The sequence below is a fragment of the Vombatus ursinus genome, unplaced genomic scaffold, assembly GCF_900497805.2.
Source record: "Vombatus ursinus unplaced genomic scaffold, bare-nosed wombat genome assembly UNPS02000580.1, whole genome shotgun sequence".
Classification (NCBI taxonomy): Eukaryota; Metazoa; Chordata; class Mammalia; order Diprotodontia; family Vombatidae; genus Vombatus; species Vombatus ursinus.
This window is the reverse complement of record NW_020940358.1, coordinates 2,299,879-2,326,024: the sequence shown is the minus strand read 5'-3', so window position 1 is coordinate 2,326,024 and position 26,146 is coordinate 2,299,879. Positions and strand designations below refer to the sequence as shown.

The 26,146-nt window shown below is 47.7% G+C and overlaps 1 protein-coding gene across 6 annotated transcripts; it reads right to left on the bottom strand.

The window, feature by feature from the left end:
• Positions 1-1,180: 1,180 nt before the first annotated feature.
• LOC114033843 (ectonucleoside triphosphate diphosphohydrolase 8-like) lies at positions 1,181-18,545 on the bottom strand. 6 transcript variants are annotated; one of them, XM_027849480.1, is made up of 13 exons: positions 18,341-18,517; positions 17,877-18,116; positions 17,287-17,357; positions 14,541-14,609; positions 13,749-13,894; positions 13,166-13,283; positions 12,793-12,943; positions 11,939-12,098; positions 11,521-11,754; positions 9,813-10,088; positions 8,470-8,580; positions 7,822-7,959; positions 4,020-4,765 (listed from the first exon to the last, which is right to left on the bottom strand). In XM_027849480.1, the coding sequence occupies exons 5-13, from the start codon at positions 13,866-13,868 to the stop codon at positions 4,586-4,588; spliced, it is 1,488 nt and encodes a 495-aa protein (XP_027705281.1). In that variant the 5' UTR covers positions 13,869-13,894; positions 14,541-14,609; positions 17,287-17,357; positions 17,877-18,116; positions 18,341-18,517; the 3' UTR covers positions 4,020-4,585. The 6 variants fall into 6 exon arrangements, with proteins under 6 accessions (XP_027705297.1, XP_027705281.1, XP_027705276.1 ...); XM_027849496.1 differs by lacking the exons at positions 4,020-4,765; positions 17,287-17,357 and adding an exon at positions 1,181-1,338; XM_027849475.1 differs by lacking the exons at positions 17,287-17,357; positions 18,341-18,517 and adding an exon at positions 18,522-18,545.
• Between the last annotated feature and the right edge of the window lie 7,601 nt (positions 18,546-26,146).

Genomic DNA, 26,146 nt, shown 5'->3' with positions numbered 1-26,146 from the left:
TGTCTGGTCTGAGACTGGATTTGAACTCAGGTCCTCCTGACTCCAAGGCCAGAGCTCTATCCACTGCGTCACCTAGCTGCCTCATCATCCTTCATTCTAAAAGAGGACCAATGACATCATAAGGATGATGTCTTGACTTGCAAGTGAATTGGATTTAAATGAGGCAGAGCTGTGCAGTTGTCAGCCTCACTCTGTCCTTCAGAGTCATTGGAATCCAGTGGCAAGACAAGAGTCAAGACGACTAGTGATGGCCCTGCATAATACAGTTAGGTAAATTCAGAAGTAATTCAATGACTGGGCTTAAAGAATGGTTGTTGATAGCTTGTTGTTGACTTAGTACTGGAGCTTCCAGGGGAGTACCCAAGGGATGCCTACTGTGCATAGCCCTGGACACTTTTATTCAACACTTGGATAAAAGGCGTGGATGGCATGCTCAGCACATTTGAAGATTACATAAAGATGAGAAGGATAGGGGACAAATTGGATAACAGAATCACTATAAAAAAAAAACAAAACAGGGGCAGCTAGGTGGCGCCGTGGATAGAGCACCAGCTCTGGAGTTAGGAAGACCTGAGTTCAAATCTGGCCTAAGACATGACACTTACTAGCTGTGTGACCCTGGGCAAGTCACTTAACCCCATTGCCTAACCAAAAAAAAAAAAACAACAAACCCAAACCTTGACAGACTAGAAAATTTAGCTGAATCTAAGATGAAATTCAATAGGGGAACATAAAAAATCTTACATTTAAGGTCAAAACATCAATCTCATGAACAAAGTATGAGAGAGACATAATTATACAGCAGTTTGTCTGGAAAGGATTTAAGCAACAGCCAGAAAAAGTTGGTATGATCATGGGCTTCATAGCTTCCAGTAATAGAGGAGTAATAGTCTCCCTATATTCTGCCTGGGTCAGACCACATCTGAAGTACTGTATTAAGTTCTGGGTGTGATAGTTTAGCAAGGACATTGATATATAGGAGAATATGATTAGAAGGGTTATCAGAAAAATAACAAGTAACATTTATCTAGCACTTTAAGGTTTGTAAAATGCTTTTAGACATATATTATCTCATTTGATCCTCACAACAGCCATGTAAGGTAAGTGCCATTATTATCCCAATTTTGTAGATGAGGAAACTGAAGTTAGGTGACTTGCCCAGGGATCATGGCTAGTAAGTGTCTGAGCAGGATTGGAACTCAGGTCTTCCAGATTCCAAGTCCAGTACTCTATTCTCCATGTCACCTAACTGCCCAGCTATGCACCAAGCAGCCATGATGATGAATGGTCTTCTGTCCATGTCACGAAGATCAGGTAAAGGAAATGGGGATACTTGGCCTAGAGAAGAGCAGATGTTAGGGACATGATAGCAGTGTTCAAATATTTGAAGGGCTGTCATGGAGAAGAGATAAATGTCAGACTTGCTCTGATTGGTCCCAGGGGGTAGAATCAGAAGCAATGGATGGAAATTGTAAAGATGGAAATTTAAATTTGATGTCAGAAAAGACATCAAAAGAAAATTCTAACAATTAGAATTATCCAGAATTCGAAAGGCCTCCCGAAAGAGATGGTAGCATCCTCCTAATTTGAGATCTTCAAGTAGAGATTAGGAAGTTGAAGTAGGGATTCCTTTTGGATATGGTTTAGACTATCAATAAATCAAAAAACGTTTATCAAGCACCTATAATATGCCAGGCACTGTGCTAAATAGTTTGGATATGATTTGGCCGCTGAGGTCTCTTCCAATTCAAAAGTCTGGGATTCTGTGGCCAGATAAACTTTAAGGTCCTTTCCAGTTCTAAATTGATGGTCCTTTGACCTATGCTCTTTTCTGAAGTCTTTTTAACATATTCTCCCAAAATCTAGAGTCAGCATGTGATAAACAACCCCATGTTGTTTATCACAAACTCTATGATAGAGAATTCTTTGCTTCCAACTCAGCATTTTCTCTGATTTACCCCAGACCTCACTTTCAGGTTTCACCTAAGGACTCCCACCTGTTTCCTTTCTCTTCCCAGGGCTTAATGCTTTCCACCTCTTCTTTCATTGCCTAAATTTCTGCCTTTCTAGTTTTCCCCCTTTCCTTAACTGTCATGCATACCTGAAGCCACAAGAGGGTAGCACTGTCCAGGATACTTTTCTCTGGAGACCAGTTCTATTGCCTCCTAACAGTCAAGTGGGCATATGACAAGTTTCCCAGCTCTCACAGAGCACTGTCCAATTTTCATGGGGTACTAGTTACTTGAAAAAATAAATAAACATATGTCCATTCCCTATCTGGTGCACAGGGAACTTAATCTTTATTACACTAAGAATTCCCTAGCTGGACCCCAGCAATAAGAGACCCAAGTGTTTTGGGAATGAGTGGCTCCTAAGGTTCAGAGGGTTTAATTGCCTGGCAGATAGAAGAGGATTAAGCAGGGGGCAGGGAGGAAAATCAGGGCTCAATGTAGCCTGAAAAGGCCTTGAGAAAATAGCTTTGATTTCCCAAGAGCAGAAACAGAACCCACCACCTTGAGTTTTGGTGGGGAGCAATGATATAAATCTCAAAGATTAAGGATGGATAGCCCTGGTGGAGAGAGGATAGCTCTCACATCTGGTGTTGAAAGTATCAGGATTTATGAGATGAGAGGGCCCTTGGAGATCTACTCTAAACCTCATATTTTACTGAGAAGAAAACTGTGGTCCAGAGAGGTTAAGTAATTTGGCTAATGTCACACAGTCAGTAAGTGGAAAAGCCTGAATTCAAACTCCTGAGAATCATCTATTTGAGGTTCTTAACTTGAGGTCCATGGATCAATTTCAGTGGGTACATGAAATTGGATGGGAAAAATTCACATCTTTAATATAATTGGTATCCTTTATAATCTTATGTATTTTACTTCATGTATTTAAAAACATTTTTCTGGGGCAGCTAAGTGGTACAGTGAATAGAGCTCTGGCCTTGGAGTCAGGAGGACCTGAGTTCAAATCTAGCCTCAGACACTTAACACTTACTAGCTGTGTGACCCTGGGCAAGTCACTTAACCCACAAAAAACAAACATTTTTTCTGAGAAGAGGTCCACAGGCTTTACCAGACAGCCAAAGGAGGTCCACGACATAAAAAAAGTTAAGAATCCCTGATCAATATACTCAGCCATTCATAAAGACCCCTGTGGTTGCCCTCCAAAGGGCCAAGTCATCCTCTGCCTCCTCTCTGTCACATTCTCTAAACAGATGACATCTTTGGGCACAAGGGAGCCCACCAAGATCTTCCACCCAGGTCAGAACATGAATATTTTTAGGAGAGGACAAATGAATCCAGGCCACTTGTTTGTGCCATGCTTTCTGGGGTTGTGCTACTCCAGCACAGCTTCCAGCCCCGAACCCCTCCCCACCTCTTGGAACCACCCAGGCCTGAACAGTGCTTTACTCCCCCTTTCCCCCTTGTTCTGGACACTCCTAGGGAATAGGTCTGACTTGGAGTCTCTGAACAATGTGAATCATCAGAGATTACCGCTACTCCCTCTCCCAAGTATATGCCAGTAATAAAACAGGAAGACTGGGAGGGGGAGAGGAAAAAGCAAAAACAAGAGGCCAAGGCCCCAGGGACCTGAGAAGGGTTTAAGACACCACTGTGTTGGGACACTCCAAGGTTCTAGAGTCCCCAAGGCCCCAGTGGGAAGGAGCAACTCCTCATTTTCCCTTCCCCAGCTTTGGTCTCCTCAACAGCGGATTATTTCTCATCTCCCTCCATGCCGAACCTTCATCTTCTGCCTTATTCTCAGAGCCAATGCCCTGACCCGGTCACATGTAGTTTAAGGTATGTATGCTGCGAGGGGAATACTACACAGAAGAGTATTCCCATCATCCTGGGAACTCCTGTGACCCTCGCACATGACTGAAGGCACTCTCAGATGTGTGTGGGGGTGAGTAAGTTTTGGAGCCTTCAGCCAAGTAGTCAGTCCCCCAAATCAGGGCTCTGGTTCTCCCCTCCTCCTCCCCACAAAGCCCCTGCTTACACAAAGTCAGATGTATAGACTGGAATAAGCCTAACTTTAATTAAGATTTCCAAATGGGGGTCCTGAGCCCTCAGTGTGCATAAGGGTGGAGGTATTTACATCATTGTGCCACTAGGTCCATGCATGTGTTTGCACATGTATATACCACCTGAAGATCCCTGTCTCCCCAGAGAAAACCAGCTCGTGATTGCAAGAGAGCCCCTAACCTTTTTCCTCCTAATCCAAGGTCTATAGAATAAATAGAAGGGGAGGATGGTGAGGGGGGACCTTTGGGAATGAAGCAGATTGACAATGATGGGAAAAATGAGGTGTGACTAGATAACAATATGTAGGGTGGAATATGGTACACACAGGGACGCAGAGAGACTCAGGGCATGTGAGACAGAGAGGGTGTGAGACACATGGGGAGTAAGGTGATAAGAAACATGGAGCAGTCATGGATCACCTCCTTGCCCATATCCAGCAGCTACCTTGGCCTCCAGGGTCAGGGGCTGAAAATGACCCTTCCTTGAGCCAGAGGCAGGAAGAGAGGGACAGGAAAGGCCCTGGGGTTGGGCCTCCCCCCAAGACAAGAAGACTCCCCTCAGAAGAAGTATGCCAGCAGCAGCACCAGGGCTGTAACCAGAGTAAGTACAAGGAAGATGATGGAGGTGACCCAGGGTCCCTCCTTCTGGGTACGAACATGAACTGGAGCCTCAACAGGAACGATGTTGGTTAGGTTCAGCATGTATCCAAGGGTCCAGCCGATGTCTGTCCCTGAAGCCTGGCCAAGGGACAGAGAGGAGTTAGAGCAGAGGCTGTGCCTAAGAACCCCTATGCTACCAGAGAAGGCAAATCCATGTTTCTCTCATCCTGGGCCCTAAAACCTTTGTATGGTTCAGAGGTATGATATTATCACTAAGAGAATTCTCATTGCCACTTAACTCTGGGGTCAAGGCTTGGCAGAGACTTGGAGTGCTTTGCCATTTCCTTCTCCGAATCTTTTTTTTTTTAAACAAATAAGGAACTGAGGCAAACAGGGTTAAGTGACTTGCCCAGGATCACAAAGCTACCAAGTGTCTGAGATGGGATTTGAACTCACAAAGATGAGTCTTCCTAACTGCAGGCCCAGTACACTATACACTGCACCACCTAGCTGCCCCACATTGATATAGTACTTTGTAAAACTTATATCTCTGTTCCCTTCAATAACCTTATGAGGTTGGTTGTACAAGTATGGCTAGCTCCTTTTTACAGATGAGGAAAATGAGGCTCAGAGAGGTCAAATGATGACAAGTTCAAGATCATAACAGTTAGCTAGAAAAAGACCCAGGCCTCAAATCCACGTTCTCTGACTCCAAATTCAACATTCTTTTCACTACATAACGGGGGTGCATGTTGAGGGAGAACACTTAGGAAATGAGCCAAATTGGAGGCACCTCAAAATTCTAAGAACTCCCAGAAATCACCTGGTCCATCCCCCTGTCTAAATCAGGCTGAATTAAAGAGGCATTCTCTCACTTAAAGAAGGCTCTGGGATTTGGGCTCAAATCCTGATTCTGCGATTTATGACCTCTGCGGACAAGTCACTTCTCATATGTGAGCTTTCATTTCCTCATCAAATGAGGACAGTGGACAAGATGACCTCTCAGTACATTCCAGTTCTAAATATGGAACCTCTGGACTCAGGGGATCCCCAGCTCCTCCCTGTCAACCAGAAAGTCTCACTTCCCTCCTCCGTCTCTGTGGATCGGAGGCCTGTGCCCTCCCACTCTACAGCTGTTCCTATGTTTCTTGTTTGTTTCTGTTGCTCCTTGGTCTCCTAGTAAAAGTTCCTTATGAGAAACTTGAACTTTGTCTCTGCTAAGCCCAAAGTAAAGGGTTGTTTGCACATTCTAGTTGAGGTCATGAGGGGAGAGCCAGAGACCTGGGAGGAGAAGACAGGGAAGGCAGTGGGGGACAAGAAGATTTCACAGGGTTTGATTTCAGACACCAGAGCCCTTTTCATTCACATGGGATTCCCTCAACTCCTCTTGAAGGCTTTTCCCTTCAGGAAGAATGTGTGGGTTTCCCTCCTGTTGCCTCACAAAGCCCGGGCTTCCTCCGGCCCCAGCTTCCTGCCTAACACTCCTTTGTCTTAGACCAATGCCACTCAACTAGACATGGGCAGGAAGGGGCCAGGAGAGGAGGAAATGAAGGAGGGGTGGTGGTACTAGGTGAATTTTCCATACTCTCAGCCCAAAAATAACCTGTAACAAAACTGTAGTTCCTATGGAATCAGTGGTCTTCTTCATGCTGCTGATTCTCAGATTGCTTATCAAATTGATGCTGACCTCTAGACTTGTATGTCTAACTGCCCATTGGACATCTTGAAGTAGGTATCCCATAGACATCTTAAACTCAATGTGTCCAAAACTGAACTCATTATCTTTCCCCCCAAACCCTCCCTTCTTCCTAGCTTCCCTATTACCACTCAGGATGCCAGCATTCTCCCAATCACCCAACCTATATGTCATCCTTGACTTTTTACTCTCCCTCCCCACTAGCCAATCTGTTGCCAAGGCCTGTTGATTTACCTTAGTAATATCTCTCACTTACACACCCTTCTCTTTGACTCTGCCACCACCTTGGTCCAAGCCCTCACAATCTCAGGAATGGCCTACTGTAATAGCCTGCTGATTGGGCTGCCTTACCACAAGCCTTTCCCAACCTCAGGTCATCTTCTGCTCAGCCATCAAAGGGATCTTCCTAAAATGCCAGTATGACTGCGTCACTCCCTACTCCATCAACCCTAGTGGCTCCAGATGCCTTCGGCAGCAAATATGAAATCCTCTGTTTAACATTCAAAACCCTTTCTAACCTGCTGTCCCTCACTTGTCCAGTCTTCTTACACCTTATACTCTACCCCTCCAATGTACTCTTCATCCCAGTGACAATGGCCTTCTTGCTGTTTCTCTCTTTTTTTTTCTTGTGAAGCAATTGGGGTTAAGTGACTTGCCCAGGGTCACACAGCTAGGAAGTGTCAAGTGTCTGAGGCTGGATTTGAACTCAGGTCCTCCTGACTCCAGGGCCAATCCACTGTGCCACCTAGCTGCCCCCTTCTTGCTGTTTCTCAAACAAGACTGGCGGTTTCCTGAATCTGGGCATTTTCACTGGCTGTCTGTCCCCCATGCTTGGAATGCTCTCTCTCTTCATGGCTGCCTCCTGGCTTCCTTCAATTCTCAGCTTAGCACAATACGTGGCACACAGTAACTAAGGAATATTCCCTCACCTTCTACTGGAAGTCTTTCCCAGTCCCCATTAATGCTAGTGCCTTCCCTCTGTTGATTTTTTCCAATGAATTAATTGGAAATACAAACCAGATAATGTATGTAGCTTGCTTGTACCTAGTTGTTCACAAGTTGTCTACCCTATTACACAGTGACTTCCTTGAGATTAGGGACATCTTTTGCTTTTTGCGTTCTCAATGCTTAGCATAGTGCCTGGCACATAGTGGGGGCTTGATAAATGTTTATTGCCTGACCGATTGTTTTCAGATCACACAGAAGGCCAACTATTAGCAGAAAACAGAAACAGTCTAATGTGGCTTTTAGTGAGTAAGGGAGAGGATTAAGGTCAGGGTTCAAACCAATCCTGGTTCCTTCTTTTGTGAAAAAAAGAAAGTGCATTTCACCAAACATGTTGCTATCCACCTGTTTGCTCCCCTGGGTAAGAAATTGAAAAGGCTCCAGTCAGAGAACAGAGAGAGTTCAGGGCTCCAGCCCCCCTGCCCCATACTGTGGGAGGTCATGCTTACCACTGTCTCTCCCTGCCTCCCCCATCCCAGAGAGCCATGCTCACTTTCTGTTGGAACCTGATGGAGGTCCAGCTCTTGTCAGAGAACTTGTAGCCTTCCAGGAGGAGTACCAGGATATAGTTGGCATTAGCACAGTAATCTTGAAGCCAGTGCAAGTTGTGTTTGGGGTAACTTTCAGTCACCTGAAAATGAGTGGACAGGTCTTTTTGCCTCTCCTTTCCATTGACAAGCAAGCCCAAGGCTTGGGCTGTCCTAATCTTACCCTAGTCTGCCCAACTCTACCCTGAACCCCTGATTCTCCATCTTAAATGGAGAATGTTAAATAGAGCAAAGCCAATTCTTGGCTGATAGAAAGAATATGGACTGACATACAAGTTGGGTGCCCTGATGCTAATGGCTCTGCACTGCCTAAGGACTGATCAGATTTCAAATCTGGGTGTTCAAGACTGTCCAAAATTAGAGCCCACCCCACCCCCCAGGAATGAGGGACTTTAATTCATCTAATAGCCAACAAGGACTCCCCAGATATCTGAGCCTGACCTCTGAATTCTGGCCTCTGACCATTAGGATTCAGCATCATACCTAGACTCAGTACTCACCCTGAAGCCCCCCTCTACACACACAAATCGGCAAGATTCCCTGTGAAGCCCCATGGAACCTGGATCCCACCCTCATTCATTCCTTGAACTCACATTTGTCCAACTCCGGCTGCAGTACTGCTTAATGGTGTCCATGACCTCCAACAGAGACTGGCCCGAGGTAATGTTGAGGAAGTTGAAGGTATAGAAGAAGGCAGAGAAAGCCTGTGGGACAAAATCAGAGGAGGTAAGAGACTGCCCAGATGGAAAGAGCCAGCAGGGGCAGTCCTCTGATATATCCCTACCCTTCTTGGGGATGCTCCTGATATAACATTAGTGGCTCCCTATTGCCCACTGAGCCAAATTCAAATTCCTGTCTTGGCATTCAAGGCCCTTGAGGCCCAACCTTTACAGCCTTCTCTCAAATGCTCTCTCTCTCATGCTCCTCCCCTCCATGGACACCACTCCAGCCTTCAGGGTGGTCTATGTTGTCCTGCCTCTGTGAGCAAGGGCTCATACTGCCCCCACTACCTGGTATGTCCTCTCTCTGCCACCAGCATCTCTTTCACCTGCTTATCTTTCTACCCGATCACTGAAAGTGCTTAGCACAATACCTGGCACACAGTAACTAAGGAATAAATGTTTGTTGACTGACTGACTGACTGACCTCATGTAGTTCTTTGCTTTGTAATATTCTTATGCATTTATCATATAATATTAACAATAATATAATAAAATAATTATGTTACCTTATATTAACAATACATTTATGTAGTACTTTACAGTGTATTTTCCTCCCACAGGAGATGGGTATTAGAAAAAAAAATTTGGACCGAACCTGCAATTTCAGTGAGTGAACTCCCAGTGAGGAAAGTTCCTCTAACAATGCAGGTTAGCACCACCTCCACCTGAGGCATCAAGAGGTCATGACTTATCCAGGGTCACCCGGCCAGTATGTAACAAAGGCAAGACTTGAACCCAGGCCTTTCAGACTCCTAGGCCATTCTCTGTTCATTATACTGTGCTGCCTCTTGGTAGAAATACTGTCCTAATTTCACCAAAGAGGAAGCTAAGGTTTGGAAAGTCAGTTGATGTACTCAGGGTTACACTTCAGTTATGTGTCTGAGGGAGAACTGGAACCTAGGTCTCCTGATGCCCAAGTCCAGCATTCTACTTGTTGCACCACACAGCTTCTCATGGCACATTACTGTCATTTATGTGCATGGCTTGTCTCCCTCCCAGCATGGGTCTGCGAGTTCCACAGAAGCAGGAACTGTACCTAAATAAAACTTTCACTTTCCCCCATTATCTAGTATATGAATCTGCACAGGGTAGATGCTCGGTAAATGCCTGGTGAACTGCCGCAGCCTGAGAGGTAACACAGAAAGGGCAGACCCCACCCAGCCAACATCCTTTCACTGCCCCCAGCTCACCACCCCCCAAGGACCCAGCCTTACAAAGAACTGGCCACTGGCGTCAGGCTGGTAGGTGCCATTGAATGCGCAGGGATGATGGAGGCCACAGGCGGTAAAATTGAAGATGGCTCTGATGGCTTGCTGGCACTTGGTGACGTTGCCTGTGCCCACCAGCGCCATCTCTTGGTTCAAGTTGAAACCTCGTGGCTGCAGGTGGGCCGTGCAGGGGCTGTCATAGATAGACCGGGCCATCACTTTATTCTTAAAGCCCTTGTGGTAACAGGGATGCTCGACCTGGCCAGGGGTAGCCTGGGACTCCTTGAGGACATGGAGAATAATAAGAGTGTAGCCCACCAGGCCTCAGGCTGGGCAGGGGAGTACCCAAAGATTTCAGTTTAGTCCCCTCATCTCTCTCCATCTCTTTAAAGGAAGCAAACTCCATCCTTCAGAGCACACACTTTGTAGGCACGATCACTGATGGCTCCTCGGTGGCCAAATGCCACGTCCTGGCTCCAACCTTCCTCAGTGGGTGTCTTCCACTGACACTTGACCAGAATCTCACATCCCCTTCTGTTTCTAGGTCCTATTTCTGTTTTTACTTTGGCCCTACTCTTCAAAGTCCAGCTAAAACCTCACTTCCTCCAGGAAACTTGTCCGCCTCTCACCTCCAACCCAAACCGACCCCTCTACCTGCATCCGAGCCCAACGTTCTGACCCATGTTGTTCACTGGTTTCTTCCTGTAGGTATTATGTTCCCCACCCCCCTACCCCAGACTCTCAGCTGCCCAAGTGAAGGGCCTAGATATGCTCTTGTTTGTCTCATAGAATAATAATTTGGGGCTGGAAGGGGCCTTAGAGACCAACAAATCCGACCCCCTGACTTCACGAATAAAGGAACTGAGGCCCAGAAAAGTTGCACAGCTAGCAAGAGCAATGGTACGTTCCGAATTGAGATCCCCTGACTCTAAGTACATTACACCCCACTGTTTCCCTGAGACTTTCAGGTCTCCAAGAGTCAAGCCTGGATCTGCTCCTTTTCTGTCTTCCCCTTGTTGTCGTTCAGTTGTGTGTGACTCTTTGTGACCCCATTTGGGGTTTTCTCGGCAGAGATACTAGAGTGGTTTGTCATTTCCTTCTCCAGCTCATTTTACAGATGAGGAAACTGAGGCAGACAGGGTTCAGTGACTTGCCCAGGGTCACCCAGCTAGTTGAGTGTCTGCGGCCAGGGTTGAACTCAGGAAGATGAATCCTCCTGACTCCAGGCCAGGCGCTCTGTGCACTACGGCACCACCTAGTGGCCCCAGCCTTCCCCTAGAGTCCTTCCTCGGGTGGGCTCTTCCTCTGTCTCCCCCAGAAATGTGAGATGCCCAAGGGCAGGGACTGTATTCTATGTCGTTTCTGTGTAAGAACCCAGAGGAGTCATTATAAACATCTGTTGATGTTGAATTGATCTCCCTGAAGCAGGGCAATGTTGCCCAGGATTATCGAGGAGGGCCCTCCTTTGGTACTTCAGGGATTTGGGGTTGGGGGGAGACAGAAGAAAGATCAGAGCTTTGCAGAATTTGTCTTAGGACCTTGTCTTGTCACCAGGTCACCAGCCTGAGAAACGTTCTCCCCACCCCCTGTCAATAAGTCCTATGATGCCCCTGCCCCCCATCATGTGTCTATAGCGACCCCCATTAGGTTCCTCTGCTTCCAGTGCCCCATCAACTCCTTCTACTCCATGCCCCATATTGCCTAGGGGGCTCACCTGGCTCAACTTCTGGATCACCTGCTTCTGCGCCTGGGCCTGCCCATAGCACAGGTAGCTGTGTGTATAGATGGTGTAGTTGAAGCCATACAGACGGAAATGGGAGGCAGTGGCTGGGTCTGCAATGGATCCACTGGGGAGGAAGCTGATCTGGGTTGAAGCCCCTCCCAGGTCCAGGGCCCCAAGCACCGTGCTTGCTGGAGGGCGGATCCAGCCTCCATTCTTGACTGAATACTGTCCATACAGAGGCAATGTTAGAACAAGCCCTGTGAGAGGGTATGCAGTTTAGGGAAGCCAAGAGCTCTAAAGGGAGGGGGTGGGTAGGGGGTGTTATTAGATGAAACACAAGAAAAGCCAGGGCCAGGATGGCAGGCAGGGGGATCAGGGCCTTCAGAGAGACTCAGGGGGTGGGAATAACCTTGGTGAATGTATCTAAGAGGTAATTGATGGTGATCCAACCATAGGCTCCCTCCTCAGCACCAGAGATGATCCGAGCCCCTCGGAAATCCATGGGGTACTCCTGGATGGTCTTGCCCACCTCAGCCAAGACCCCATCAGCAGCTTTTGGGTCCTGCAGGCTAAAAGAAAGTTCTAAAGTCAGTCTCCTAATACTCCCGCTAATACTCAGGATCTGTCAGGTAGGGGGACAGAAAGGTAAAAGGAGAAAAAAGGTTACCAGGGAGAGAGGGAGAGATGGGTTGTATGGTTGGGAAAATGTCTGTCTTGGGCCCTAGGCTCAGAGTAATAAGGATGGGAATTCTCAGGACAAGAGGTAGCGGGAAGGGATCTCAGAGATCCTTTGGTTCAGTTCACCTATTTATCTAATGCCACTCAAAGAAGTAGCAGAGTTGATATGTGAGTCTGGGGAAGCAGAAAAGTAGGATTAGCATAGGTTGAGTTGGTGGTGGTAGAAGTAGCCCAATGGGAGGTCTTGGTAGTTGGGATTCCAGGGAGGAAATAGGATCATAAATCTACAGTTGGAAAAGACCTAAGAGGCTATCTATTCCAACCCTCTCATTTGACATATGAGGAAACTGAGGCCTAGGGAGATTAGGTGACCTGTCCAAGGTAATCCATATAGTTTCAGTGGCAGGATTTGAACCCTGTCCTCCTCTACCTTCAGAGCCAGCCCTCTTTCCATTAGACTACCAAGATTCTCAAGCCCGTTCCCTCTTTCTGCCTAAGGGGTAGGAAGGTTTAGGAGGGAGTGCAGGAAGGATGGGGTTGGGGGCACTGGGGAGTAGGATAGACAGCCCTGGAAGGAGATAGTACCTGAGGATTCTCATCCCCGCTGTCGCGCCCAAGTACACGGGTGTCTGAGCCAATTGTGGGGCTGGGATCAGCTTCACTGCTTCATCTAAACATGGCCGCAGGGACCTTCCCGCAGCTTCAGGGTTGCGAGCATAGCTGGAGATGCCATCGCCTGCAGGCGGAGTCATGTGAGCACCGGGGCAGGTGTGAGCCAGTTCAAGTGGGGTGGGGGGGTGAATGGGAGCAGGGCCAGGGAAGGAAGAGAGAGGCTGGGGGCCGTGGAGGGATACCCAGGGGCAGAGTGAGGTGGGGGCCGATGGGGTCAGCAGAGAAGGGTAGGGCTGGTCGCAATGGGGTCCCAAGTACACACTGCCTCTCCCGCCCTCTCACAGACCCTGCACATCACAAGCCATGGTCTGGCTGACCACGCCTGTGTCATTCTCCTTGTCCCCAGGCCACTGGTACACGAAGAGGGATGTGTGCGAAGAGCCAGCATCAAACACGAGACCGAACTGAGGAATGAGTGGGAGAGGAGGGAGGGTTTGCGAAGGTCCCAATGCCAAGTTTGAGGATGAGGGTCAGAGATTTGGAAAAGTAATAAGGAGGGAGGGTTAAGAAGGGAAAATCTAGGGAGCGGCAATGAAGGAAGATTGGGGTTTAGGGAGGGCTAGATTTGAGGGGCTCAGGAAAAGTGAGGAGGCTGGTAGAGCTGAAGGTTAGGGAGAAAGGGGCTTGCTGGTGCAGGAAGAATGGGAATCGGGAGTCAGGGAAGGACATCAGAATATAGAGTTTAGGGGCTCAGGAAGGGAAATTTTGGTCTCAGAGGAAATTTGGGTGGTGAAGAGAAAGGGGAGAAGTTTAGGGGTTCAGGGAAGGAGATTTTTGATGTTAAATTTGAGTGGTTAAGAGGTAGAAAGGGAGGGGTTTAGGAGTCTTGGGGAGGGGAGGGTATGCTAAGGGCTATTGGAGGCAATCACCTTGGTTCCTGGGGGAAGGGTGGTGTTAGTGGCCAGGAGGGTCAGCACCAGAGTAATAGCTGTGCAGACAGTCAGGACCAGTGTAATGGGGACCACCCAGCGCTTCATATCCAGCCCCATTGGTTCAGCAGCTGCAGATTCTGGTGCTGTAGGGAGGAGCCAGTGAGCCCAGACTCTCATCCAGCTTGGAATCCCCAGCCCGAACCATTCTAGCAGGCCCCCATCTTCTCAGTGACCAATTCTTCCTTCTTTAGCTCCTACTCCAGAAATATCTCATCTTGTAGCCTCAGCATCTTCCTCACCTCTATAGCAGGCAAAAGTTGCAGGTGAATGAGGAAGGCCCTTGTCTCAGGGATGCCCAAGGCCTGATTGCTCCTTCCCATAACCAGCGCTGCCCCCCCACCCAGAGTTATTAGCACAGGATGCCATATGACAAACATTTATGTCGCACATAATACAGGTATTACCAAAGTCAGGGGAGAAGGCTTTGCCCTAAATGATAATCTCTTGTCTGGGTGTAGGCTGCCTGACAGTTGTAGCATCACACAAAGCAAAGGAATCTGCCTACCTGGTCCTTTCATACCAGTCTATTCAACTCACAGACATAATCATTGTCAGCGTCTAAACTAGCCAGAGAGGAAACCACACCTGCTCCATCGTGGTGGGCCCAGGGTGCAGGAGTTCTGGGAGATTGACTCCCATTCCACAAACAAATTCAACAGCTGTTCTATTCAACAAGCATTTATTAAATACCTATTTGTGCCCAGAACCCTTTGCTGGGTATGATCCTACCTGGGCAGAGAGGGGAAGAATGCCAGAGCTCAGGGAGGTGAGGCTTGGCCTCGGTCTTAGTGGACAGAGCTGGAAGAAACCAGAGGTGAAGTATGTTAAACTTCCTGCCTCTTTCTGAGGCTTCTTGGTGAGAGTTAGGGTATAGCATGAGACACTCAACCCAATGTTGCAGGCCAGAGCCCAGGGGAGGAACTCTCACACACCACCCATCCTGTCCATAAGCCACTCCTTGGCTAAAACCATAGTCCTACACACAGAGCTTTGGGAGTGGGAGGAAAGTTGAGAAGACGATGGAGGGTTGGAGGGGAGGAGGACTCCATTCCCAGCTCCATGGGTGGCATGGTTAGCTCTTACCAATGACCTCAGTAAAAGACATTTTATTTTCTTATGGGAAGTTTCTTTTTGAGCTAGAAAAGAAGTAATCACTTAAAGGAAATTCACCCAGTGTTCCCTCTCAGTACAAGGAGTGTGGCTTTTTCCCCCCCCCCCCCCCCCCCACATAGGATGACGGCTGAGGACTCAAGCCTGAGAATCTTGGCCAAAAATAGGAGAAATCAGGCTGTGGCCTTTGGACTACACATCCTTGAAGCCAGACCCCATCTATAATGTAGCTAGAAAAGGGATCAGACAGGTGATTTAATTGGTACAGTACACCACTCCCGGGTGGTTGGCACCTTCCCTACAACTTATCATTTAGAGAGCTGCCTAGCTCGTTGAGAGGTCATGGCTCACACAAGGATGGATACACAGCTAGGAAGCATCCAAGGCAGACTGGATCCCAGGTCTTTCTAGCTTCAAAGTCAGCTTTCTATTGACTATGTTGTGAAGCATGCTTAAATATAAGAAAGATAAAAATGAAGTTTGGTTCTGGTTCCTCTACTGTGATGGATGGAGTTGACCATTAAATTTAGCCTAAAGGCCCAGACAGGATCTGTAGGGGATATTTGAATCTGAAAAGCCTGGAGAATCCACCTCCCCCACTCTTTTCTGCATACCCCAGGGGAGCCTAGCCAGCTATATCCCTGTGGTCCAGATATGGCAGAAAAAGGGGCATACCCTTTATGCCAAGCTGTCTAATTCTCAGTCTCTAGCAGTGCCCTGAACTGGCCATGTCCCACCCTCCTTCTATTTCAAAGTAGAGTTTTCACTATGGCTTAAATGCCAACTAGCACCCACCATTGAGTCAGGCCAATGTAACTCTAATCAGACTGGAGGAGGCCAGGCACAAATAGTCAGTCTTTAGGGCTACACTGCCTGGTCTTATCTGATGCCCAGTTTCACCTAGTCTCATGTGTCTAGTTGTGAGAACAGCATTAGACAGATGACCTTGGGAATTTCTCAATCAATTTAGGCCTAGGAGATGGACCACCATCCTATTTCCCTTTCCATCCCTGAGCCCTCCCCTAGTCTGAAGGGAAGTTAATTTCATCATCCCCTTCCCCATTCCCCAACACTTGTTCTCTGGGTTTCTATTTGTGTCTGCTATGAATCCTCCCCCTCCCTCAGATCCTGAAGCAGAGCCTCAGGGAGGCCAGTCAGATGGGGTCCCCAAGTTGTCCAGTCTCCATTCAGTGTTTGGGCAGATGAAATTAACAGTCTTCTGCCCTAATGATAAGAAGCATTCCCTCACCCCACTGCCCCAAAGACCTCCCAGAAACCATTTGGAAGCACAAGCGTAAGATCCTCAACCCAAGGCCTGCAACGAATAAGAGAAGAAATATGGGGCTGGGGCTGGGGCTGGGCAGGTCTACTGCTCTAGGGTTGGATGAAGAAGGGAGGCTGGAAGGTTTTCTTTGTGTACCCAGGACACCATATTGGATTCTTCATCTTTTGCCAGTTCTTTCACTTTCCGTCCCTCCCCCAGAGCTCCTACCCACGGACATATTCCTGAGCTACAGGCTTCTCCCCAACACAGCTCCTGCCCATGTGCTGCTCAACTCCTTCTGACTCTTCCCTCCCCCTCTCCAAGTTGAGATCCTCCATAATCCCCTCTCTCCTTTGCCATGTCCTCTTTCTCCTCCTCCTAGCCTCTCCAACACTTTTTCCCTATGGGGGTGCATGATAGAGGAGCTCCCTCACTCTTGTCTCAGGTTCCCATTGCTGAGACTATCAGTCACCATCCCACCCTTCATACCATGCCCTGAGGGAGGTAGATGGTATAGAATCAAAAGCCATAGGCTAGGAGTCAGGGCACTTGGGTTCCAGTCCTGGCTCTGTGACTGACTCTTGCATTTCCTGTGTATTTCTTTAATATCACTGGGAGACAACATGGTGCATTTATCCAAGTATACATTAATGGCGCATATATCCAAGAGTACTGGATTTGTAATTAAAGGACCTAGACATGAATCTTAGTTTTGCCATTTACTACCTGTGTGACATCAGACAGATCACTTCCTCCCCTTCTGGCCCCCACTCATAAAATGTAGGATCTAGAAGGAAAGGAAGAAGCCATCCAGTCTAACCCCCTGGTTTTTGTGAAAGGAGAAACTGAGGGCCAAAGGGGAGGTGGGGTAGGCAACTCCTCTAGGCTTAGTTTCTCTCCCTCTCCCATTTAGTTTTCTTCTACAGACAAAACTCGGTCTACAGAGGAAAGGGAGAAAAGGGACTGAAGGGGCAGGGACTTCATTCCAAGACATAGAGCTGCAACCCTTCTTCTTCCCCCCCCCCTCACCCCAATTCAATCATCCCTCTAGGAACGACTGTCTACTTGAAAATGGGCCCTGAAGGCTCAAAGACTACTTACCTGAGGTCACTAATCATGAGCAACTCTACCACGGTTAGGATCCAGATTCTTTGAGTTTGGGGATAGGGCAACTGTAAGGACAGTAGGAATTTTGTGCAGAAGAGGTGAAGGTTAGGACAGGTTTCTAATAGGCTGGGAAAGGAGGTGGAAGGGGGAAGAAAGGGCCTGAGGCACGTGGAGATATCTGGGAGCCTGGAATCCTGGGTTCTCCACATGCTGGCCCCGGCCCCGTTTTTATCCTTCTCTGTGCCTGGGAGAAGGAGCGCGCGGGAGGGGGGGGGGGGAAGGGGGGGGAATAAATGACCAACTTCCATGCAAGGGCTCAGACCACGAGTGGAGAGTTCCCTGGCTTCCCGCTTCTCGAAATCAGAGTTCCTTGCCTTCTCCCTTCCCGCACACAGGCTCTGGCTCCAGTGACCAGCTAGGTTCCAGACTCGGGCGTGTGCCCTGACGACTCCAGAAGCCGGAACCAGAGCAAAAGTCTCCCGGACCTGGATTCCTGGGTGTCGCCCAGAGTGGGTTGCAGGGCCTTTAAGGATGCCTGTCTACCCTCTCACCGTAACCCTACTCTGTCGACCCTGTATCCTTACCGGGGATACGAAGACTGAGGACAGCTCCAGAAGCCCTCAGGAAGTCTCTCCAGCAAAGCCGAGAGTGGGAAGACCGAAGTCATGCGGTACAAGGGGACTCCAATAGCCTCAGAGTCCAGTTCCCTCTCAGCTAGCAGTCGTCCTCGGGGTCACCCGTCGAAGGAGTCAGGGATCACGGTACCTGCAGGGTTTGGGCTTGGGTGGGCGCTGCCCGCTGTCCGTGAGGTACCTGGGTGAGTGCTGGAGGCGTTTGGGCGGTTTTCAGAAGGCAGCACCGGCTGGGGGCCCCCTCTCCCTCCCCCTCCTGAGCCTGAGCCCGCCCTTCCTGCCCCTCCTCCCTACCCCCCACCCCCAAGGCTGGGGGCAGTGTGGGGGGACCGTCTTCTGCCTGGCCCCTAGGCCAGCCTACGAGATCTAGTAACAGCGATTTTCATTCATGCAGCAAGTATTTATTAAGTGCCTACCGTGCGCAAAGCTCGGGATCTAGTGCTGGGGGAAATAAGATAAAATGTAGATATGATAAGGTCTCGGCTTCATGAAGCTCACCGTCTATCAGGGAGACTGGACGCAAATAGCCACAAAGCACAGAAACGCAAGGTAAGTGCATTAGAGGGATGCAAAGCTAAGTGTTCAATGAGCACCTACGGATGTAAGAGAAGGACTGAGAGGCGCGGAACAAAGGCCCCTGCCCAGCCCAGACTCTCCAATTTGCTTTGGCCCGGAACCAGGCGAAGTTTTCTGGGGGGAAGGGCGAGAGGGGAGCTGCAGGTGTCCTGACTCCTCCCCCGTGCCTGGTCCTGGTTGGAGGGGCTAGCCCCCCCCCCCCGCCCCACATCCTCCTTTCCTCTGCCCCACCCCCAGTCCCCTGCGGACCCTAGGATGGGGGATGGGTGAAGACGGGATGGTGAAGCTGGACTGACTACCCCTGCTTGAACAGGCGTGGGATGAGGGAGCGAGAAAGGGTGAGAGAAGGGGTTGCCCTCCTCTCCTTTTCTCCCATCTGGGCAGACCTCAGGTGGGGACCACACCCGGCTCATCCACAGATGATCAAAGCGACGAAACCTACGCAGCAAATAAGAGAAGCAACCATTGTTTCCGGTGGCTTTTGGTCTCTGGCCACAGCCCCCGAGGCTGCAGAACAGTTTGGGCCCAGAGCCTCAGACACCTGCCAGAGTCCAGAGCCCAGGAGAGGCAGCTTGTTCGTGCTGGCTTCGGAGTCAGGGAGATCTCTAGGTTGATTGAAGGCCTGCCTCTGATACGTACTGGCTGTTCGAGACGCTAGGCAAATCACTTAACCTCTCAGTGGCCCAGAACATTCTCTAAGATCCTAAGGTGCAGAGAATATGCTGCCCTGCGTGGGTGGAGGGAGCTCCCTACACAGATGAAATCGCAGGGTTTGTCAGAAAAGGCTGCATGCTAGGGGCTGGGGTACAGAGATGAGAAAACTTGCCCCAAATATCAGCGGATCTTACAATCTATCATAGAGATACTACACATATACATGTAAGTCTGATTCGAGGGCAAGTGTAGTAAGCTAATGAGAGGTCAGTGAGTAATGAGAAACGGTGGGTGGAGGTGGGAGGGGGGCAGCGGGGAGATGCCTAGGAAGAGATCACTTCCAGAGGCCTGTTTGGGAAAGACTTCTTAAAGACCATAGACTTCGGAACTCTTCTGATTGATGCAGCCACACATCGGGACTTCAGAAGACTGATGATGAAGTTTGACCCCGGCCTTGGGAAAGTGGTGATGGACTAGAGGTGTAGAGACATTTTCAGAGAGGAATAATGTGTTGATGTGTTTTGCTTGCCCATACTTATTTGTTACAAGGGTTTCTAGGGGGGCAGGGGACAGTAAATTGTTGGCTCCTAATAGAGATGCAGGGAAACAAGAAAGTAAAGTATCACAGAAGAAAAGGAAACAAAGTTCAACAGAGGACACAAGCAGAGGAATTCTGTTATTGATTCCATAAATTTAATATACACCTTCTAAAAGCAAAATGTTCATAGGGAAACTGAGGCCCAAAATGGGGATGTGATTTGCCAAAAGTCATACAACTAGCCAGGGATAGCTGGGATTCAGATGTAAGGCTACTGACCAACTCCTAAGCCACATTTTCCTTCTCTACCATATTTCATCCTAGCAAATCTTTCACTAATATCAGCTTGGACTCTGTGCCTTCCAGGATTTGTAAGGGGACTTTGAGGCAGGTGATGCAGGGGTCAGGGTTCTCAGGTGGGAATAAGGAGACAGTAGTCTAGGCCTGAATCTGCCACTCACTTGCTGTTTGTGATCGTATGCAAATGACTTCTTGCCTCTCTGAGACTCAGTCCTCCTCTGTTAAATGAGGAGTTGGAATAAACCTCATAAAGACCTTTCCCATTGTGAATATCTAAGACGTTTGTCCCCGAAAGTTTTTGATGAACTTCATTTCTGAAAGGGAGCAATTTGTGATCACGAATGTGACATCTTTTTTGTTCTTTGTATGTTGTGATGTTTGTGGACTCCTTCCCCATCAGCCCTCTTGTGACTCGATGAATTTTCACTGACCTGGAATGCTCAAGCCAGGAATGATCTCTCCCTCTTCTTCTCTGCCTCTGGGCTTCCTTCAGGTCTCTTCTAAAATCCCACCTTCTACAAGAAGCCTTTCCCAGTCTCCCTAAATGCTAGTCCCTTACATTTATTGATCATTTATCCTGTCTATAACTTGTTTATATGTAATGGTTTGCATGTTGTCTCCCCCATTAGACTGGGCTTCTCTAAGAGCAGAGGGACTGCTGCTTTTCTTGGTGCTTAGCCCAGTACCCAGCACACAGCAGGTGCTTAATAAATGCTAGTCGTTATTGATGATGTTTAAGTTCATAATTTTAAAAAGGCTTCATGGAGGAGGTGGCATCTAAACTGCTTGAAAAAAGGGAAGGTTTTCAATAGGAATATGGAGTAATGGTGGTAGTGCTGGACTTGGAATAAGGAAAATCTGGGTTTGGATCCTGCCTCTGATACTTACGTAGTAGCTGGGTAACCATGGGGAGACAGATGCTAGCTGTTTAACTCTGAGTGAGTCCTTTAATCTGTTTGGTTCTCAGTTCCTCATCTGTAAAATGAGGCAGTGGGACTTTGGGTCCTTTAAGGCCCCTCCTGGCTCCAAATCTGTGATCTCAAGTCACCTGACCTTTCTGAGTTTCAGTTTCTTGATCTATAGGGGGAGGGGGCAACAGAGGTACCTGGAGTCCATACCTCAAAGGAGCAGTCCCAAGCAGCAAATGAAACAATGTATGCAAGGAATGTGGTCAACTTTAAAGTAGGGGCTCATGACCTTTTCAGTGGCATGGATCCCTCCCACAGTCTGAGGAAGTCTATGAAGCCCTTCTCAGAATAACATTTTTAAATGCATAAACTAAGATATATAGGAACCAATTCTATTGAATTACAGTCAAAATATTTTAAAAACAAGTTCATGGACCCGAGGTTAAGAACCTTACTCTAAAAGCCCTGGCTTTGTAAAGACAATCTTAACTAACCCCTAGAAGGGCAGGAAATGTCAAAGGGCACACAAATTTAACAGCTGAGCTTTTTCAGCAGGGTAGAAGTGGGTGAGGGCAGCTAGGTTGATTGATGGATAGAGTACTGGGCCTAGGGTCACAAGGACTTTTATCTTCCTGATTTCAAATCTGTCCTCAGACACTTACTGCTTGTGTGACCCTGGGCAAGTCACTTAACCCTGTTTGCCTCAGTTTCCTCATCTGTAAAATGGGCTGTACAAGGAAATTGCAAACCACTCCAGTATCTTTGCCAAGAAAACATAACTGGGCAACGAAAGAAGCAGGTGGTCCTCAGAGCAGGAGGTGGGGGGTAAGGGGACAACTCTAGCTCAGATGTTAGCCAAAGCATAAGAAAAAGACATTCAGTCCAGGGCTGCTGTGGGAACAGAGAACCGATGCCTGGGAGCCCTCTTCCATCAAGAAACCCCCAATTCACCCCACTGCCTCCTTTTCTCACTCCTTTTCTGGAAGGCCAGCTTGACTTCTGCCCTCCCCCCTTCAGCAGGTGGCAACACCTCACCCCCACTCTCAACAGAGGCTGAGTAAGAATTGTACTGTTTCCTTCTGAGATGCTGTGTGGGAGGGAGCCCAGGACAGAGCTTAACTGAGGCCTCTGTGGGGCTCAGCACCTATTTAGCACGGTGCCTGGCACTTAGTAGGTGGTTAATAAATGCCGATTGATCTGTGATCACGAATGTGAAATCCACCTTTGTAGCAGCTTGATGTCCTGGAAAGAGCACTGACTTTGGGGATAGGAGCCCTCCATTTGTGCCCTGGCCCTGCTACTTTTTAGCCATATGCTTGAGCAAATCTCTTCATCTCTTTCACTCTGTTTCTTCAACTTTGAAATTTCCTCTATTATAAACTACAGACTTGTTGGTATTAAAAACTCTCCACAAATCCGGTTTATCTTTCCAAACTTACTGTGCATTACTCTCTTTCTGTTTTCTGCACTTACTCTATATATAATACTCTGTTTACATGTTGCATTCTTCCAGCAGGATTTAACTCCTTCAAGGCAGGGACTGGGTTTTCATTCCGTCTCTTTTATCTTCAGCTCTGGGCACAGTGTGTCAGATTAGGACTAGCTGCATACACGCACTCACGCACACAACCACCTGCCTCACAAGTCAAATCCAAAAGTATTATGGAAATGTGAGCTTTTCACATTAAACTATAATTTCATTATAAAATAAACTTCCTCCATTAGAAAACATTACTTCAACATTATCAGCAAACACTTGTACTCAACCCAGGGAGGCAGCCCAGGTGTGAGGGATGGAGGGAGTATGGGGATGAGGGCAGAGAAAGTGAAGAAGCTGATTCTGCTGTTTTTGATGCCTTCACTGTGCAAGTCCTGTGGCAGCTGTCTAAAGGAAAGGATCCCAATTTTGAACTTGGCTCAGCGGGGCCTTGCTGAGATAGGCCTCATCTCTCTAGAGCAGAAAAAGAAGCTTCAGCCTAACCCTGGGCAGCTTTCAGAACCAGGGTGCATCACTTCCCCCAAGCTCTTCTCCCTTCTTAGGAAGCAGGAAACATGATTAAAGATTTTGCTAAGGTTTATTAGAGCAGCAGAAGAGTTTTCAGGTCACGTTTATGACCTAGTTGAGCTTTATTTGTGTGTGGGAAATGTATACTGAGGACAACGAGGCTGTACTGTATGCCTATTTTATGGGAATTGGAGGACAGTTCACAGCTAGACACAATTACAGAACGTGGTAGCTGTTGGCTCTTTGCTTTTTACAAAATATCATTAGTCACGTCTAGGCTTTATTTGATACTCCCTTGTCCTAGGAACATACTCCCGAGGATAATATTGTTCCCAACAGAGAAGCATGATCTGCTTTACCATGCAGGTTCGAGGAACTTGCAAAATTAGACCTGTCTGAATTGCTGAGCTAGGTAGGAGATGGGAGGTGGGGCAGTAATGGACTCAATTCAATCCCCAACCATCTGGTTGATGGTAGTTGTCATCTCCTGTTCGAGTGGACACACACACACATACACATGCACGCACGCGTGCACGCTTTTGCCCACAGGAGCAATCAAACCTGTTCAGGGCATCTATTATCATTTCTCAGCCTGGCATTTGAGGCTCTCCCTGCTCCACTCCCACCATGTGGTCCTGCCAAGCTTGGCTCCTCAAAGCATCTCCAACATACCCTTGCCCATTCTTGGTTGTAATCCTTTGCTCAGGTTGTGCACCTGCCCTTTTCAGTCCAGCCAAGCGCTAAGCTATCCTTGAAGGCCTATCCTACTATGCCCTTCCCTATTCCATCCTTCACTGGTTTCTCTCTCTCTTGAAATCTTAGGGAAATGAAACATTCTCACTGACTCCAGTTTGAGTCTTCTCCCTCATACTGGTCCAAAGAATGGCAGGGCCATTTCAGTGCCCCTAGAGGGAGAAGACTCAAACCAAGAGTAGGATTTTCTCCTTTCCTTCAAGAGTCTCCTAACACTGGTCACTTCCACCCTCTTCTGGCCCTTCCATCCATACGTTAACACCAAAGAGGTGCAGCAAGAGCCCTGTCCTAGACACAGAGGGGAAAATGAGGAAAAAGCATTTGCCTTACGGAGAATTTAAATGCCCAGGGTGGTTTGGAAAATCAGAACAGACATAACGGATGGGTAATGCCTAAGAGCTCTAGGTTTGGAGTCAAGAGGACATGAGTGAATTCCCAGTTCTGCTAAGTGATCTTGGACAAGCCACACCCTCTCTGGGCCTCAGTTTGATGATCTCTAAGGACTGTGCAAGATCTAAATCTTATAATTCTATTCTATTTTATAGTGACGGGAAGGAGGGAACACCACCAGTGGGGCAAATCCCAGAAGGCTGCCTGGAAGGGGTGTGCTTTGAGTGACTTGTTGGAGAAGCACAGCAGGAACATGGTTTATCAGCAAGGGGTGGATGACGTCTGGGGATTGCTTTTTGATCTATTCTCCTCTGCTTTTGTGGCTCCTCAGATCCCTCCCTCAGATTGGCATTCAAGGTTTTATTGGCCTTCCTCCTGATGGAGTGTACAGCCTCTCACATCCCCTAGGTACACCTCCCCTTCCCCAAAAAGCAGATCTAAATTCACCTCCTCCAGGGAGCCTTCTAGTTCCTTCATTCCTTTTCTCCATCTCCAGGCCTTTGGGACACAACTATCAATATTAGTTCCTACTTCTTGGAGCGTTTCTTCTCAAGTGTCCAAAAGAGCACTAAATTGAGAATAAGGAGACCTAGGTTCAAGTCCAAGCTATTAGTAATTTCCTCTCTCTGGGACTTAGTTTCCATATCTGTTAAGTTGGAATAATAATATTTGTAGTACTTTCTCACAGAGACTCAGTTTTTCTATCTGTTAAAGTGGGATAATAATATGTGTAGTACTATCTCACAGGGACTCAGTTTTCCCATCTGTTAAATTAGGATAATAATACTTGTAATGCTATTTTACAGAGACACACTTTCCCCATTTGTTAAATTGGGATAATAATACTTGTACTATCTCACAGGATTGGTGTGAAAAAGCACTTTATAAACCTTATAGCAGCTTAAAAAATGTGCGTGTCTGGCTCATTCCACTTGACCACAGTCTTGACCCATGACACGAACCCTAGGTCCTTCCTAGCTATAGAAAAGAGCTGGGTTTATCCAGGCCTTCACATATACATGAAGACCCTCTGATTGCCTGAACCTTAGTTTCACTTCCTCTGTTGAGTGCCAATATGCCAACGTCCCATGGTTTTGTCCCACCTCATCTCCCAGGGACAAGCAGGATCAAAGACTCCCCAGAAAGATGAATCCTGGAATGGGTTCATCTGGTCCTCTTCTCAGAGGCATGGATAAAAGGATTTTACCCACTTTTCAGAGCTGGTGGGTCACCGTCAAGAGAGGTCTGTGGGGTTTCTGGGCATTCTTTTAAGTCACCTCAGCTAGAATGGCCTGGAGGAAAGTTCTTAGACTCACTGCTCTGAGTCTTATTTGGGGGCAGGAAAGAAAAGAGATAAAACAGCTTCAGGATTGGAGACAGATACCCCAGGAGCATCAAAGAACACACTTCCCAGAGTTCCTAAGCCTGGGCTTGAAATTGGGATGCAGTTAGCAGCATGGCTGCACAAATACACACAGATGCACATGGACTTGCTTCCTTCTACATCGTCTTCCTCAGCCATCTCATTCACTTCTAGCTCCAACCACTACTATGCAGGTGACTACAAAATCTAAATTTCCACCCCTTACCTCTCTCTTTTGAGCTCTAGACTCACACCTCCAAAAGCTTCAAACTCAACATATCCAAAACTGATCTCACTTTTTTCCTCAAACACATTCCTCCTCTTGACATTACTGTTACTCTCTGTGGCACCACTGCTCACCCGTTCTACCAAGGTTTGTAACTTCTGGGTAATCTTTGACTCTTTCCTCTCCCTCACCACTTAAATACAATCAATGGCTAACTACTATCAATGTCATCACAACATCTTTTCCCTCTTCACTACTTCCATTGCTGCCACCCTAGGTTTGGCTCTCAATACCATCTACTTAACTATTGCAATGGCTACCTTCACTCACTGCCTCCTTGCTTATCCTTCACAACATTGCTACCACACTAATCTTCCTTATGCATTGATCTGTTAATGCTGCTCCTTGGCTCAAACTTTATTTTCAATGGCTCCTTGTTATCAACCTGTCAAATTCAAATGCCTTTGCTTGGCATTCATGGCCATTCACAGTCCTGTGCTACTCTACCT